At 33.4% G+C, this 17,770-nt stretch overlaps 1 protein-coding gene across 1 annotated transcript; it reads left to right on the forward strand.

Annotated features, from left to right (window-relative positions):
* Positions 1-1,852: 1,852 nt before the first annotated feature.
* On the forward strand, positions 1,853-3,420 carry LOC143566455 (putative WRKY transcription factor 40). Its single transcript, XM_077053154.1, has 4 exons — positions 1,853-1,961; positions 2,294-2,593; positions 2,797-2,913; positions 3,128-3,420. The coding sequence occupies exons 1-4, from the start codon at positions 1,896-1,898 to the stop codon at positions 3,380-3,382; spliced, it is 738 nt and encodes a 245-aa protein (XP_076909269.1). The 5' UTR covers positions 1,853-1,895; the 3' UTR covers positions 3,383-3,420.
* Positions 3,421-17,770: the final 14,350 nt, after the last annotated feature.

The raw sequence follows: 17,770 nt of genomic DNA on the forward strand, positions 1-17,770 counted from the left end.
GAATTTTCTAAGTGTCATTACCTATATAAAACACATGTGAAGATTAACTGAAAGATCAACCAAAAGCAAAGCGACAAATACTAAAGCTTAACGAGCTCCAGCAATTGTCAAAGGGGAGTTAGTTAACACACTAAATGTGACAAGTGCTGAGAGTTGTACCGACGAGTCACTTAGTCTTTGTATGAGGTCTTTTAATAATGTTTAGGATCTAGAATATGTCCATACGCTTATAGTTTGAGGGCCATATGCTTACTTGAATGCCCACTTGCTTAAATGTAAGCAAAATAAGGTCGATCCATTTGCTTAAAACTAGGCGAATGGGACTTATGTTATGAGGCGTATGACTTGCATGGCTATAAATAATTCTTTCGTTGTAAGCATATGGTAGAGAACACACTTTCATTGTAACTGATTGTGATGTTGCTTTGTCCAATTGATGAATGAGCTTCAACGAGTCATTATTTACATCACGTGCTTATTATCATTCGTTTTCTCTTACCAATTAGCTCCATAAACAGATTCCGCACGCTTACGATGTGCTCATAGAATCGTTCATATATTTCGGATCCGTATCGGGACCTACACGCCAATATGAAGACGAGAATCGTTTGATATCTTTAAAGAAACTAGATCCTTGAAAATCAAGATACATTGACGTGTGGAAGTTGACATAAAACACGCATAAAGCCTTCTATTCTAAATAAACTATTTGCTATGCATCGCTACAAGAGCGTTTCTACACTTTTTAGGAAAAATTGCTCCTCAAACTCTAAAAAGTCCATTTTATCTAAGTATCTTATAAATGATTTTTGGTTTTGGATTGAAACCGGCTTAAACGAATTCTGATTGAACTCATTCCAGCGGTGTGTAACATGTAAGAATAAATATATGTATTTATATATTTATATATGGTCATCATTATCATTTCTATAATAATAGATCAAAATAATTAAATTATACATTATTATTATATTAGCTAGGTAATTGTTGATTAACCATATTACTATTTCTTGCTAATCAAGGGTTTCCCTTGGAAGTATATAAATATATAGAGAGATTACTTAACATCATAACATAACCCTAATACGCACTTACAAATTTTCGTATCTCTCCCCCCCCCCCCCCCTCTCTCTCTGCATATATTCGGTTTCCTCAAGAACCCTAATACCATATACATCCTAAAAGGGAACTCGACCAAGCTAATAAATCATGTTGTCTAGATCATTCTCATCAATCGTGGCTTCTCTCTCTGTTGTAATATGTATGTTTTAGTTATAAGTTTATTATATTATATTCATGTTTTCCATTACCAACATGAAAAACTAATCAACATAACCACCTCCTCGAACTCTAAACCTAAACTCCAAAGCTAAAACCTAAAGCTAAAATCATAGTGCTAAACCATATATGCTAAGCCCTAGACACTAAACTTTAAAAGTTAAACCATAAACTGTAAAACTAAATCCAAAAGCTAATATAATAGAATTCGACGAGCCATTTCCAACACCGTTGGCCGGAATAAGTTCAATCGTAGTTAAAGCTAATATAATAGAATTCGACGAGCCATTTCCAACACCGTTGGCCGGAATAAGTTCAATCGTAGTTTGTTTGTGCCGGATACGGGTAAAACAAAAATTCTTATTTAATAGTTAATACCCACCCTATACATGCCTGCCGTATACGCACTAACAAGTTCTTTTCTTACAATAAATAAGTACTATAGTAATTTCCTGGAACTTTCTCCATGTGCATCCCAATCCAATCCCCTAGCTAATCCCCTCAAAAAAAAGGAAAAGAAGACCTTGACTTGTTATCCATATCTTTCTATAAAAACTTCAAGATATCCTTCTTGGGTTCTTCATTATCTTGACCAACACAAGACTTGGTTAATAACAATGGTGGAGACTTCTCATGGTATTGATCTTAACGTCACCCCCTTTCACAAAACTGATGATACCCATGTAAGTATATCTCTATCCGGTCTATGCAAATCGATCATATGATTCATATCAATATATTTACTGAATCCAAATCAGATACAAATTTAAGATAAATATTCGTGAGAAGAATGCGAAAATAAGTGTCCGCTTTACAAAGTTATTAATAACTTAATTACTAATGCACAACATTATTTATGTTAGTGGATTCAGAAAAAGAGGCACTTAATGCACAACTTCTTACACAACTCACAAATATTTAGCATGTTACGTGATCATATATAAGCCTACATATATGGTTTATACATATGCATATCTAGGTATTATATGTGTAATTTGTGTGTATATAAATTCAGAATATCAATGATGATCCGGTTGGAGAGCTAAACAAAAAAATGTGCTTAGAGAACAAGAAGTTAAAGGAGATGCTAACACTTGTTTGGGACAACAACAATTTCCTCGAAAATCAAGTTAACAAATTAATAAAAGACCATGATTTACTGACATCTAATTCTGTTAAAAGAAAGTTTGGTGAGTGTGCCGATCAGTGCAACACAAGTGGAAGCAAGGAGTATCATCATCAAGAATCGTTGAAAAGGCCAAACAACGGCATCTCACAAATTTATAGACGGACAGATCCGTCTGACAAAAGCATGGTACTTCACATGTTTTCATGATTTTCTTTTACAATCTTTAAGGGCAACAAAGAGCGCTTGAGTCCTTTAGCAAGGTCTCATGTTCAAATCCAGATTTCACTAGTTTTCTATCTTTAACCCCTTGAAGACGTAGCTGGCAAAAACACTAAAGATTTTTAGTTATATATGTAACAAAATTTAGGTTTCTTGAATGTGTGGTGTAGGTCGTAGAAGACGGATATCAATGGAGAAAGTATGGGCAGAAAGTGACCAAAGATAACCCTTCTCCTAGAGCTTATTACAAGTGTTCTTTTGCACCATCCTGCCCGGTCAAAAAGAAGGTTGCATGTCTTTCTGTATGTCTATCAATCGTCTGTTTAACCTCGTTTAAATAAACTAAATATATGACATGATGACAGGAAAAACTGTTAATGAATAACGACTTAAATAGTTAAATGGCTATACATCAATAAATGATTCTTGGTGTGTTTTGATAACATGTTACTTACTGATCAAGATTTCAAGACAACTAAATGTAGTAGACTTTAATTTCAGGTACAGAGAAGTGTGGATGATGCCGACCTTCTAGTCGTGATCTATGAAGGGGAACACAACCACGAAAGCATGGAGAAAGAACACAAGAATCATACTATAAACAAAAGTTTCAACTCTGCAACGGATGTGCAGAAATTTGATGAGGTCTTTGTTGAAAATATGGCTAATTCTTTAAAAAGAAACCCTGATTTCATCGAAGAGCTTGCCGAGGCCATTTTCTCCAAAGTTTTTGAACAAGATATTGATTTATCTTGACACATTATAATGGATAGGTCTTGGTTCTTGCAGAGATAACGTAACCTAGCCATATCATATGCTCTTTCTGGCCGAATTGCAGTCGCTAAGAGTAACTGGTTGAAAACTTGGTCACAAAAGTCGTTCATGAACAAATTTAAGCCTAAATCGGTAAGAAAACACTCGCAAAAGGGCATTTACGACAAGCACTCCTTAAATTTTGGGCTAGGAAATTAAATGTAATGTTCTATGATATGAGGGTAGATATCTTTATTGTCATCCATGTAGGTGCATGCTATCTGTGGAAGAACCGGTACATATTCATTTAACCAGGACTCATTCGATCTGAAGGATCTTTCCAACGAAGATCATTGAATATAATATAAAATTAACATCTTTTTTGAGTTTATTTTTATGGAATTAATAATACAGATGGAACAAGAAATAATCTACGGTACCAACTACCAAAAGTTAATCAAATATTAAGTTGTGTGCTACAAGTATGTATTTCAAGCATGCATGGAATAAGAAACTTGTACAACTATTACAAGAAAAATTTTTAAAATAGGGAAGTGTAATAGCATAAAATGGTTTATAGGAGAGAGAAAGAAAGTTGAGTGAATATAGGACATCCGTCATTTGAAATGGCGGATGTCAGATTGTACATAGGGAATCTCAGTTATTGTCTGGTGATGTGGCGAGAACCATGTGATCTGCCATTTGAAATAACGGATCATGAATATTTTATTAGTGTTCCGCCATTTCAAATGACGGATTTCAGTTGAGAAGCTGACCGCCGGTCACCATTGCTTTTTGATTGGCATCCGCCATTTCAAATGGCGGATGTGAATAGTAACTCGTACTACCCCTATGACCCAACTATGTATTTTTATTGTATTTCAGTGACATCCGTCATTTGAAATGGCGGATGTGAACAGTAAACCGTACCTCCTATGTCCCACAGATTCTAAGTATTTTATTATATTTCAGTGACATCCGTCATTTGAAATGGCGGATGTGAACAGTACCTGTACTTGACATGACAACCCTTTATCTTTTAACAAAAGATAAAGTAAACCATACGTATTTTATTACATTTCAGTGACATATGTTATTTGAAATGGCGAATGTGAACAGTACCTGTACTTGACATGACAATCCTTTATCTTTTAACAAAAAGGACGGTTTTTTTTTAAACTGCCAACATGGTTGGGTGGTTGAGAAGCCAGATTTAAGCCATGTTTTTTATATGGACGCTAGTTTACAATAGTGCTCTTTATTGAGAATCTTGAAGAGTGTAGATTTAAGACATAATGATGGTCTTTCAATAATTACTATAAAATTAATTGTTATAAAATTATGTTTCAAGTAATTACTGCTATAAAATTATGTTTCAAGTAATTACTAGTTATTACAAAGTTGTGGTCCTTCAATAATTCAAGTGTTGATTTAAGATACGTACAGTTTGGTCCGTGGGTATTATCAAAGTTGACAACCACGAACATTTGATGGAAACTTTTAAAAAAAAAACTTTAGAAAAAACTTTTGTTAAATAAAATTCAACGAACCAAATATTTAAAAAAAACTTTTGTGGCACCAAACTTTTAAATATAATTATATTACTAAAACACTAATGTTAAACACATTGACTTCTCTAAATTACATGATAATTACACTTGAATATACAAATATAATACACGACAGTGGTTTTCTAAGACAACCTCTAGCAAATTACATGATAATTACAGCCGAACTCTAGCTAAAACCCTACCCCACCGGTAGTGATTATCGGAGACAACCTCAGCGGCTAAAAAAACGGGCAACCCAACGGTAATGGTTCTTAAGAATATGACCCGTAGGGTCAGCTGTCACTTTCCGTCTCAACCCAGAGGGCACACATCCTATTTTCGAGGCCACCTATTCAAACAATGAAATGAGATGAAATCATAATCAGGTGGTTTTTGAGGCGAACATGGTGTAGTATTGAAATTGTTACACGAAATTGAGCAAGTATGAGGAAGCATTGTGGGTTATAGTTGTGGTATATCTTATTGATTTTGACTCTATTTATAATTTGAGGAAATGAGATTTGGCAGTACAGTTACTGTTCACACTTGCCATTTGAAATGACGAATGTCCAGACAACACTTGCCATTGCAAATGGCAGAACTCAATATTATAAAAAAAAAACATATCCAATTGTTGAACTAAATTTTTATATTTATTAATAAAAGTAATATTAATATACTAATTAATATTTACTAATAATACTAATTATTAGAATTTTTAATAATAAAAGTAAAAACATATTGATATTAGTATATTACTAGTCATATTTTTTAAATATAAAAGAATCATAAATAAAATTAAGAAACATTAATATATTAAAAGAACAAGTGGTCAAACCTGGGTAGTACGGGTACTGTTCATCCGCTGAAATATAATAAAATACTTAGAATTTGTGGAACATATGAGGTACGGTTTACTGTTCACATCCGTCATTTCAAATGGCGGATGTCACTGAAATACAATAAAAAATACATAGGTGGGTCATAGGGGTAGTACGAGTTACTGTTCACATCCGTCATTTGAAATGGCGGATGTAAATCAAAAAGTAATGGTGACCGGCAGTCAGCTTCTCAACTGAAATCCGCCATTTAACACTAATAAAATATTCATGATCCGCTATTTCAAATGACAGATCACATGGTTCTCGTTACATCACCAGGCAATAACTGACACCCCCTATGTGCAATCTGACATCCGCCATTTGAAATGGCGGATGTCCTATATTCACTCAACTTTCTTTCTCTCTCCTATAAACCATTTTATGTTATTCCACTTTCCTATTTTAAAAAATTTTTCACTATTACAAACACAAACATTAAACTACCTAACTTATTATTCATATTTAGCTTTCGATTTCAAGCCACAAAAGTGAGACACAATTTCAAGCCACTAGGAATAACAGTAATTCTACACGAAGAGAAGGCGTCTAAAGGATATATAGATCCAGAATTTGTGTAATAGTGAACATAAAGATGGGGAGATTTCGACATGACATGGTTAGATGGTCGTATGCTATACACCCAAGGCATTAAAAATTGGTTGTGGAGATTAGGCCGGATGATCACTGCAATATTATCACAACCAGTCTAGTTGACACCGAGACCGTGCATAGTGAAGTGTTGGATGCTCCATAATGCCTCAAATACCCCCACCTCAAACCCAACTGACGTTACACCCAACTGGTGTTATGGGTCTAATTTTGGTCTCCGGTGTTATTTACATAGCGCCTCCCCCCCACCCACTTCAAAAAATCATGTTTTCCTTCACAAACTCCAACCAATCGTGTTTTTCTTCACACCTCTAACCAATAAAATATTTATTTTATTTATATTTAATTAATTACAAGATTAATATGAGGGTTGTCCATCACACACTTATTTAGGTATAACCCTATTGATGACATGAACGTCATATGACATAACACGCTTCCATAAAAAGATTACTACTACATATGGTCTTAAAATTATAAGATTATCTTAATATTGTCTATATGTGTGTGTAAAATTTGTTATTTTTTTATTTTCCTTAATTTTATATTAAGTTATCTAAGTTTTCATATATTTTAGGTCTATAAAAAATATCCTTAAACCTATAAACATTCACTAGATAACTATTAATATTATTATGCTTATTAATTATTCAATTAAATTTCCATGGTAGATAATCATATAATTTTAATTGATATTATTGTTTTAGCTATAAATTTATTTGATAACTTTATAAGTGACTAGGTTTTATCTCCTGTATTACGTGGATTGTTTTACATTTTTGTTTTTTAATATTTATTTTTTGAATTTTTATTTTTCTTTATTGTAAAAAAGGGTTTGATGATGAAAGAGTTTCACAAATAAATGATATGCTATAACTCGTTTAAAAGCTATCTGGATGTGGTGACCCATTACCCGCTTATTTTTTTTACTATAAAATTTTTTCTTAATTATAAATAATATATTTTTTTAAATAAATCGGATATTAATTTTTAGTATAACCCTATTTTATAGGATTTTCATATCAAATATTTCGTGAGATTAGTTTTTAATTTACTGAGATGTTATAACTCGCTTAAGAGTTATCTGGGTTTGGTGAGACCCATACCCATGAATTCGGTTCAAATGCATAAGAAACCTCCATTTACAAATAAAGCAATTTGACGGCTTGAGAAAATTTAACAAGTAACCAGAGAGCTTTTAAAAGTTTCGTTTATATCTATAATATATATAAACAAAAACCCTAAAATCCTACGTGTCGCGATGTGATCGCTCCCCCCTTTTATGGAAGCCACCAAATGGCTTAATTTTTAAATTGAGGTCTCTTATTGATTTAACCCAAATTCATGGGTATGGGTCTTACCGAAACCAGATAGCTCTTAAACGGGTTATAACATCTCATTAAATTAAAAATTAATCTTACCAATTATTTGATATGAAAATCCTATAAAATAGGGATATACTAAAATTTAATATTCAATTTAAAAAGAAAAAGATATTATTTATAACTAATAAACAATTTTATAGTAAAAAACATAAACTGGTCATGGGTCACCAAATCTAGATAGCTTTTAAACGAGTTATAACATATAATTTATTTATGAAACATTTTCATCATCAAACCCTAAGTATATTATTAACTTTCTTACAATAAAGAAAATTAAAATCCAAAAAATAAATATTAAAAAACGAAAAATGTAAAACAACCATTCTCTCAAGCCATCATATTGCTTTATTTGTAAATGAAGGTTTCTCACGCATTTAAACCTAATTCACGGGTAAAGGCCTCACCAAACCCAGATAGCTCTAAAACAAGTTATAATCTCATTATATTAAAAATTAATCTAATCAAATATTTGATATGAAAATCTTATAAATGAGGGATATACTAAAAATTAATATCCTATTTTATTTAGAAAAATATATATTATTTATAATTAAGAAACAATTTTATAATAAAGAAAATAAAGAGGTAATAGGTATCACCAAACCCAAATAGCTTTTAAATTGGATTATAACATATCATTTAATTGTGAAACCATGCATTAATGGGTGGTGAGGTCCCATATTTACTATCATGAGGTCTTTTCTTGTAGATGGTACAGTCATAGGTTTTTCCTGATTCATTCTTTCATGAATTGCTGAAAGCGAAAAGAAGTTCATCAAACTTTAAGCGAAGAATTCAAATGAACTCTTCAATTTCTTCAAATTAACGACTCTTTCTCTCTCGAATATCCAACCGCCCTATTAATTCTTTATAACGCGCTCTATTTTGTTTTGACAAATAAGCCAGCAACCGTTGACGTTTTCCCAAAATTTTCCGCAGACCTCTCTGAGATAAATAGTCTTTTTTGTGCAATTCCAAATGTGAAGTAAGTCTCCGTATCTTATTGGTGAAACTTACTACTTGAAATTCAACAGATCCTTTGTTTTCTTTGTTTTCTTCTTGTTCTTTCAAAAGAATTGAAATAAATGAATTTTTTACCATAAAATAATTTGATACTCCCCTTTTTGCAGATATTGATTTTATTGATCAGTAATAATAATGTCATAAATTTTCATGTAGTATACACAACAATCATAATTTCTTTATATTCATTTTATCATTAACCTATTTTTGAGTTCATTTGCCTAGTGATACAAAAAGACGATACCAAATAGTTTATCTTTTTATTTATTTATAGCTTGAATTGATACGCCATTTCCTTATTATTTATCCTAATAGGACAGTACATGTGTGCATCGGGTTACTTGCATATAACATGGATATTTACAGATCACGGACAGCGGAAAAAATGAAAAAAGATGATTGATAGAACAACAGAATATATAGGAAACTCAAAATTTTCTATTATGGATACATATATATCCTTAACATACTAAAGTGGCTCCCATTATTGGTGTCAAACCAATAGCGATTCATACAAGCTAAATCCTCTAATCGATAATTAGGCCAAAAAAAGAACTTTAATTTAATTAATTCATTTTTTTTATGTCAAAATTTTCACTTTCATCCAAAAATTGACTCCAATTTTTTATCTTGTTCTCCTTGCAAAATAATTGATTTCTATGCACATTATTTTGATTCTTTAAATTGAAAGAAATTAGAATTCTCAATTCTCTACGACGTCTAGACGATAAAATTTTTTCAGGAACAAGCAAATTAAAATTCTTTTTGTCTCTATTTAGAGTTTTTCTTTTATGTCTTGGAATGGATTCATCAAAATGATTCTTAGCAACATTTTGGGGGTTTCGGTATCTTTGATTACTTTGGTACTTACTTTTATGAACCAATGAAATACCTATGATTTGATACATAAAAAACTGTCCATCATTTTTTACAGATAGACGGCCAGGTTACATAATCAAAATTCTCATTTTCGTTAATTGTGTAAGATTTAAACGTCTCCTCATTATATCCAGATTCATTTCTTTCCTTTGAATATAGGATATAGTAATTTTTCTTACATTAATGAGGCTAACCAGAAGACCGTATATCTGGATATTATTCATCAATTTTTGATTCAATTGATTCAAACGTCCAGTCCATCTTATTTGCAAAGGAAAATCTCCTTTAAATAATATGTTTAGTTTTTCAATTGATTCTAAAAAAGATTCTTCAATATTGTTTTGATTCTTTAATTCAAAATATTGTTTTGAATTGGATGGGCTAAAATTTAAAAAATCCTCACCCTCCTCTTGCCTTCCCTTTCTATTTTGATTTTCACTAAAATTTGGATTTCTATTCAAATTAAAAAGAAGTAAGTTGCTTGGGATAAACCAAGGTTTCTCTTTATATTTATGATAAAGTATCACAAGCTCTGGAAGGAAAAAATTTTCGGATTTGATATGAGGCGATTTAAGATTAATAATTTTCATTCATTTCCATCCAATCAAAAAAGACCTTTTTGTAATTGATTTCGGAATTTGAATCGATCGGAAGATAAAAAAGACCATTATTATGAATTTTATCCCCTATTTTGTTTTTGTCCTTATTAGGTTCAACCTGAATATTTTTATTCAATTTCCAACCCAAATATTTTCTATCTTTATTTTTTTCCATATATATATAATTGCTTTTTCCTAGATAATTCTTGATAGGAATATTTTTGAGTATGTTAACAATTTTTGCTTTCTTTCTGGTGGAATTTTTTTGCTTCTTATTTGTTTCTAATGATGATCTATAAATATAGGCCTTCTTTTTAGTTTCAGAATCAATATATTTATATGATAAACGATCATATCTATAGTTTTTTTGAAAATTATCTTCTTTATTTGGTAATAAATAGACTTTCGAGTTTTTTTTTGTAATCAAATAATGGGTCTTTTTCATAGGAATACCATTTGTTTAGATCCTTATTTTGAGACTTCTGGCATTTCTTTTTTCCATTTCGCCCTTTTTGTGGGACTAATCTAGACCATGTAATCTTAGATAAATCGTATTGATAATAACCTCTTAACCAGTTTTTCCAGGGATTCATTCCATAATTTGGAAGTTGATTATGTGTTACTTCGGAATCAAATATTCCTTGTCTTCCAAAAAAATCCTTTATTTCATTCTTAAGAAAAAAAGACGGTCCATTATACTGAAGAATAGATCTGAACTTATTGAAGCGAATAACCTGGGTTTGTGATAATTTGAAAAATACATATTTTTGTGACAAGTAAGATAAATCAAAAAAAATATGTGACTTCCCCTTACTATTTCTAAGATTATCAAAAGCCTTTTTCATATTGATAGTCGAAATAAAGTCCATTTTTTTTCTTTTCTTGATTGTTTCGTTATTGTCAATGTATATCTTAATAATTTTTTTTGTTGATTCCATAAAAAGTTGTAGAGTGATTCTGCGCATATTAATGATACATAGAAAGATATCTATGTATATCTTTTCAAAGAAAAATTGAATTAATAATTCAATATTTTTTATTTTGAATATTTTTCAAATTTTTGGCGGTGATTTTCCATTATTCTTTTTTTTTTCGTTATTTCTATTTGATTTATGATTGTGTTTCTTTTATCAATTCTATGTTTCATTTCATCTTCTGCCTGTGAATAATTTGTGAAACCTGTAGATCGATTTTGACTAAGTGATTCATGAATTATCGGATTGCTTATTATAAAATCCTTTTCTATTTCAGTTTCATTTGATTTGTATATTTCTCGCGGTATAAATAATGGAATTTTCTTTCCTTTTAAAAGTTCTTTTAGTATTTGTTTTACAAATACTAATGCTTTTTCTTCTTTTTTTTTTATTTTTTTTAAAGCTCTTCGAACTCTAAAATTAAATTTTCTTATTTTGACTTTATAGTCTATATCTTTCAAAATTGGTTCAAAAAAGGAAGGTGTTTTTCGCGGATGACCAAAAGGATATTCCGTTTCCATTCCAAAAACTGTTAAAAAACAAGAATCAAAATCATCTTGTTGCTTTTGATCTCTATCAGAGAGTCGTAGCTTAGATTTGTGCCAAGGTTTCAAACGAAAAGGATATAGGATTTTGATTTGAAAACCTTCGCTGAACCAATTTTTAGGAAATTCTGTTTTGGAAAATTGAAGACCATTATAGCTACACTTTAGATAAATTTCTCTATTCCAATTTTGGAAATCCTCGTACCATTCCGGAGATTGTCTCAATAAAATACGACCGATATTCTTAGCTATTATTAATAAGGGTAATTTAATATATCTTCTAAAAATTGATTGAGCTAGTAACAGAACACTTCTTGATTTTTGTGCATATGGAATGTTCTCCCAGAATTCTATTGCATCTTCCTGGTCGTTTTTTTTTTTGGAATTGTTGATTTAAAATCTCGAATTCTGACTTTTTGCCCGACCAATCTCTAATAAAAAAAAAGTTTCATTAGGTCAGATATAGGAAAAGAAAAATCTTCCGTTTTTTCCAAAAAAAGCGGGGAATGGGGATTTCATTGAGACGGTCCCCAAATAACCATTTTACGCCTTTGAAGACGGCAACAGAGGTTTTGATTAAGGCTCGATGAAAATCTGGTTCTTCCAAATTACTTATAAAACCCGAATCTCTATTAAATTTTTTAAAATGATTAAAATTCTTGAAATTAGACTTCTTAAAACTTCGTGTGGAACGAGTTAAAAATGCTATATGTTTAAATTTTCTTGTTCGAAGCTGGTGATCCAGCCCTTGCATTATGCCTTGTTCTTTTCGTCGTTTTATAAAATATTGTTCCAACTCGTTGATTAATTTGTATGACCATCGAGGGAGTTTTTTACCTATTTCGTTTATTCCAAAATATTTTTTTTCACATTTAGGGTTAGTTAGAATTGCGTTCAATGAAAACTTTAACCTATTATTTGAATCGATTTTGACTTGTTTTTTTTCTGATATTTCGATTTTCTGTTCATTTTCTGGAGAATTAGGATAGGGAAGAAGGATACCATGAATTTTATTTAGTTCAGCTTTTTCTGTGCAATTTTCTATCGAAGTTTCATTTATGATTGAAGAAGAAAAAAATTTCTTCATTCTTCCACGATACATCCTATTCAAAAAGGGATCATACATTTTCACTAGGCAATTTTTTTTGTTTTTCGTCTCAGCATTAGACAATCTAGTCTTTGTTTCATGGTATCCTCAAGTATATTAAATTTCATCATCAAACCTCAAGTATATTAATTATTAACTTTCTTAAAATAAATAAAATTATAATCCAAATATACATATATAAATATTAAAAACGAATAATGTAAAACAACCCCCGTAATACGGGGAATAAAATCTAGTATATTATAAATTTAGATATACAACTTCAAGTTCACTGAACACTTATCTATTATCATTATTATATGTATTTAAAATTTCAACAAAACTTTTAAATTTCCTTATTATTACATGCATGTGTCATGTCTAGTTAGTTCTATATGATAGCACCAAAAAATCTAGAAAGCTTCTTAAAATTGAACATCTAAAAATTGCATGCAAGATGCTAAATCTTCGTATCCTTTTCATTATTTATGTGAATTATTCATGTTTCCAGGAATATACAAAAATTATCTCTTTATATGAAACATAGGAAAAATCGAATACTTCTTTGTAAATTGCGTATTTTTTTATATGTGACGTAAACACAAACTATTTATAATTCAAAACCTAATCTCTCTAACAAAATTCAAAGTTCTACCTAACAAATAAACGGTATATATGACACAAACATAGTTCACTAAAGGGAGCAGGCGAAGCGTGTCGTTCGTAATGGAAAGAAAGAGACCACTACTTTGCTTTTTTGTTGGATCGTCGGCGCGAACACAGTGGTTTTGACAAGGACCAGAACCAATTCGAATTTTGATCTTGACATGTTGGTGGTTTTTAACCGTAGGCATTTTGCCAGGAAGTTGGTGGGCTCATCATGAATTAAGTCGGGGTGGCTGGTGGTTTTGGGATCCCGTGGAAAATGCTTCTTTTATGCCTCGGGTATTAGCTACAGCTCGTATTCATTCAGTAATTCTACCCCTTCTTCATTCTTGGACCTCGTTTCTGAATATTATGACTCTTCCATGCTGTGTCTCAGGAACCTCTTCAATACGGTCCGGATTGCTAGCTCCCGTGCATAATTTTGCTACAAATGATACACGAAGAATCTTTTTATGGTGGTTCTTCCTTCTAATGACCATCACAATGTGACATACTAATGTTCAAAACATATTTTATCCCCAAGAGGCACCCAAATGGTCTTCCTCCAATCATGTGAAACGGGGTTTTCTTTATAACTACGCGCCAAGTGTTCGATGAAATGTCTTTTTAAGTTTTAGTATCGTTTTGTCATATTTTATGACAACTCATTCCTCTACTTTGAACGGCTCATGGCCGTGTCCGTTCCGTGCGTTTCATTGTTGTTCGAATGGTGGAGCGGGAAATAAGGGGATTTCTCGTTTGATCTCTCATCTCAAGAGTGTGCACCTTACTAAAGAAGAACGTAAAAGTGTGTTGCGGGAGGCGGTCTCTACAGACCATGGCTTGTTTTTGAAAGTGGATGAAACATTGAAGGTGTTGGATCAATGGTTGTGTGGGGATTGCATGAACCTTCATAGCTTGAAACGTGCTTGTCATCACCCTGATGGCATTGTGAAGTTTAATGATCATGCAATTGACTCGGATACACACATTATTGGGATTTCGAAACCTTTTATCAAGGGCCCCGAGACAACTGTTCATGAGTCCTTCGTGTTGGATGTCTCCCTCCTTGATCGTCTACTTAAGGCACCTATCGTTACCGTCAAGAGTATCCCTCATAGTTGTCGGATGGCCTTTTCGCAAGCTTTGAAAACAACACTCTATAAAGTGGTTGCTCAACCAGATTATGTTGATGCGTGGGTTAGGCTGTTACTTCTTCCTCGTTGCACTTTACAGGTGTTCAGACCCAAAAATAGGCACGAAAGCAGGTCCGGGAATAGGAAAGCCATGCAACATCATTCAATAATGAGTTCTTTAGCCACATGGGGGAAAGTTGACGGTATTACCATGTTAATTAAAAATCTGTTAAATGGTTCTAGTTTGAGGTCCTTAGGCCAAGGTGACATGGATATTCAAAAGGAGGGGGATCTTGTCAACAATAACGTTAAACAGTGTCTTCGAAAAGTTGCGGATGGTCACTTTACTGCTGCAGTAAAGGTGTTATGCTCATCTGGTGTTGCACCTTACAATTCTGATACCACAAAGGCTTTAGAAGCTAAACACCCGTACAAGAAGCCGTCGGCTATGCCTAACATGACTTATTCCGAGCCTCCTCTTGTGACAGAGGTTGATAGTGTCCTTGGTTGCATTAAATCGTTTCCCAAAGGAACTTCGTGTGGGAGGGACGGTTTGAGAGCGCAACATATTTTGGATGCTCTTTGTGGAGAAGGGTCGGCTATTGCCACTGACCTCATATGTGCTATCACTGTAGTGGTTAATTTATGGTTAGGAGGGAGATGTCCGTCTACTTTTGCAGAGTTTGTCGCGTCTGCTCCTCTTACACCGCTTTTAAAACCCGACAACGGGATCCGACCTATTGCAGTGGGTACTATATGGAGGCGTTTGGTTTCTAAGGTGGCTATGAAAGGGGTTGGCAAAGAAATGACCAAATACCTTAATGATTTCCAGTTTGGGGTTGGTGTGTCGGGTGGTGCGGATGCCATATTACATAGCGCCAACAGGGTATTGAGTGAGCGCCACACTGATGGGTCTCTTGCAATGCTTACAATTGATTTTTCCAATGCATTTAATATGGTGGATAGATCAGCTTTACTTCATGAGGTAAGGATCAGATGCCCTTCTATTTCCTTGTGGGTGGAATTTTTATATGGGCAGCCATCAAGACTATATCTTGGGGATAATAATATTTGGTCCACCATAGGGGTTCAACAAGGAGACCCATTGGGACCACTCCTTTTTTCCTTGGTTTTACACCCCCTTGTGCATCATATTCGAGACAATTGCAAGCTTCTTCTTCATGCATGGTATCTTGATGATGGGACAGTCATTGGAGATTCAATGGAGGTGGCTAAAGTGCTGGATATCATTAAGGTGACGGGTCCAACTTTGGGTCTTGAACTGAATATTAAGAAAACTGAGCTATTTTGGTCTTCTTGTGATGGTACGAAGTCTCGTGACGGTTTATTCCCTGCTGACATCGGGAGACCATTATTAGGGGTGAAGCTTCTTGGGGGAGCTGTTAGTAAAGACACCGGGTTTATTAAGGGTTTTGCAAAGAAGAGAGCTACTAATGCTGTTGATTTGATGCGTCTTCTCCCAAAACTTGGTGACCCGCAGAGTGAGTTACTTTTGCTTCGATCATGTATGGGTATTGCTAAACTTTTCTTCGGTTTGAGAACATGCCAACCTGTACACATGATGGAGGCAGCGGTGTTTTTTGACAAGGGATTGCGTGAGGCGATCTAGGACATTGTAGTTTGTGGAGGTCCTTTCTTTGGAGACCTCCAATGGCGACTTGCTTCCTTACCCATTAAGAATGGGGGTTTGGGGTTGTATTCGGCAGTAGAGGCTTCCTCTTATGCGTTTGTGGCCTCGAGAGCCCAATCGTGGGTGCTTCAGGATCACATTTTGCGAGACAGTGGTATATGTGGGATGGATTCTGATTATTCTTGTGCTCTGGCTTGTCTTCGTAATATGATTCCAAGCTTCGATTTTAGCAGTTTCTCTAACAAAGAGACCGCCCCCTCTAAAGCCCAGCATGCATTGGCGAGCACTCTTTTTAGTAAAATTGTTCACGACATGGAGTCACACTTTAACATGACAAGTAGACAAAAAGCCATTTTTGAGTGTCTACAAGCACCACATGCTCAAGATTTTCTTCTTGCTATCCTTATAGATGGGTTAGGCCAGCATATGTCTCCAGTGGAGTATCGTAGTATTCTTAAGTATCGCCTTATGATTCCTCTATTTCCGGTTGATGAGATATGTCCTGTTTGTCGTAAAGTGTGTTTAGACTCATATGGGGAGCACGCGGTGCACTGTAAAGAGCTCCCGGGGTTCAAGTACCGACACGATCTGGTTAGGGATGTGCTCTTTGATATACTCAGGCGAGCTGAAATTTCTGTTAAGAAAGAAGCACCTGTGAATTTCCTGACTGACCCGTCGGAGGGAAGATCATCTCTTTGACCGGCTGACATTTTGGTGTTTGGATGGATAGGAGGGAAACACGTGTGTGTGTATTTAACAGGGGTTTCTCCTTTGGTGGGCTTAGGGAGTAGTGGTTTCGCGGTCGGTCAAGCCGCATTAAAAGCTGCTTCAGGTAAGGTGGCAAAACATGAAAAGGCGTGTCTTGACAACCAACATGTATTTATTCCTTTTGCTTTTGACACTTTTGGTTTCATCGCGCCTGAAGCTGTGGAGCTACTTACCCGTGTTCAGCGGGTCATGCATAGTAATGTTATGACTCAAAGATCAGCAAATATAGTTTTTAAAAGATTGGGTTTTGCGATTCAAAAATGGGTAGCGGCGCAGCTTGTTGCCCGCTTGCCTTCTGTTTCGATGTAATCCAATAAACAATCACATATTATATATAATTTTTATGATTTGGTCACCATTAAAAGTATATTTATATATTGAGAGAACATTATTTAACTAAGAATAATGTCTATACGTAATCACGCAATACTAATATTATATACAAATATTCTTAAAAAGTTATATTTATACGACTATATATGATTATGATATGGTTAGAGAAAATAATATAAATGATCAGTTTGACGAATGGTAAAAGCTCTTTTGATCAAACTTTTAAACCTTTAGCCATTTTAACTTCGTATAATTTTGACCATAGAAGAAAGACAGAATTACAAATTTTGTCCTTTAAAAAAAGTCAATTTACGGTTCGTGTCCTT

Source organism: Bidens hawaiensis, unplaced genomic scaffold, assembly GCF_021521415.1.
Source record: "Bidens hawaiensis isolate Kalapana, Puna unplaced genomic scaffold, B.hawaiensis_p1.1 tig00022893_1, whole genome shotgun sequence".
NCBI lineage: Eukaryota > Viridiplantae > Streptophyta > Magnoliopsida > Asterales > Asteraceae > Bidens > Bidens hawaiensis.

Excerpts from the sequence above, each read along its gene's own strand:
- LOC143566455 (XM_077053154.1), top strand. The coding sequence starts at position 1,896 with ATGGTGGAGACTTCTCATGGTATTGATCTTAACGTCACCCCCTTTCAC. Across the intron at positions 1,962-2,293 it reads ACAAAACTGATGATACCCAT|AATATCAATGATGATCCGGT; the intron begins GTAAGTATATCT and ends ATATAAATTCAG. Across the intron at positions 2,594-2,796 it reads ATCCGTCTGACAAAAGCATG|GTCGTAGAAGACGGATATCA; the intron begins GTACTTCACATG and ends TGTGTGGTGTAG.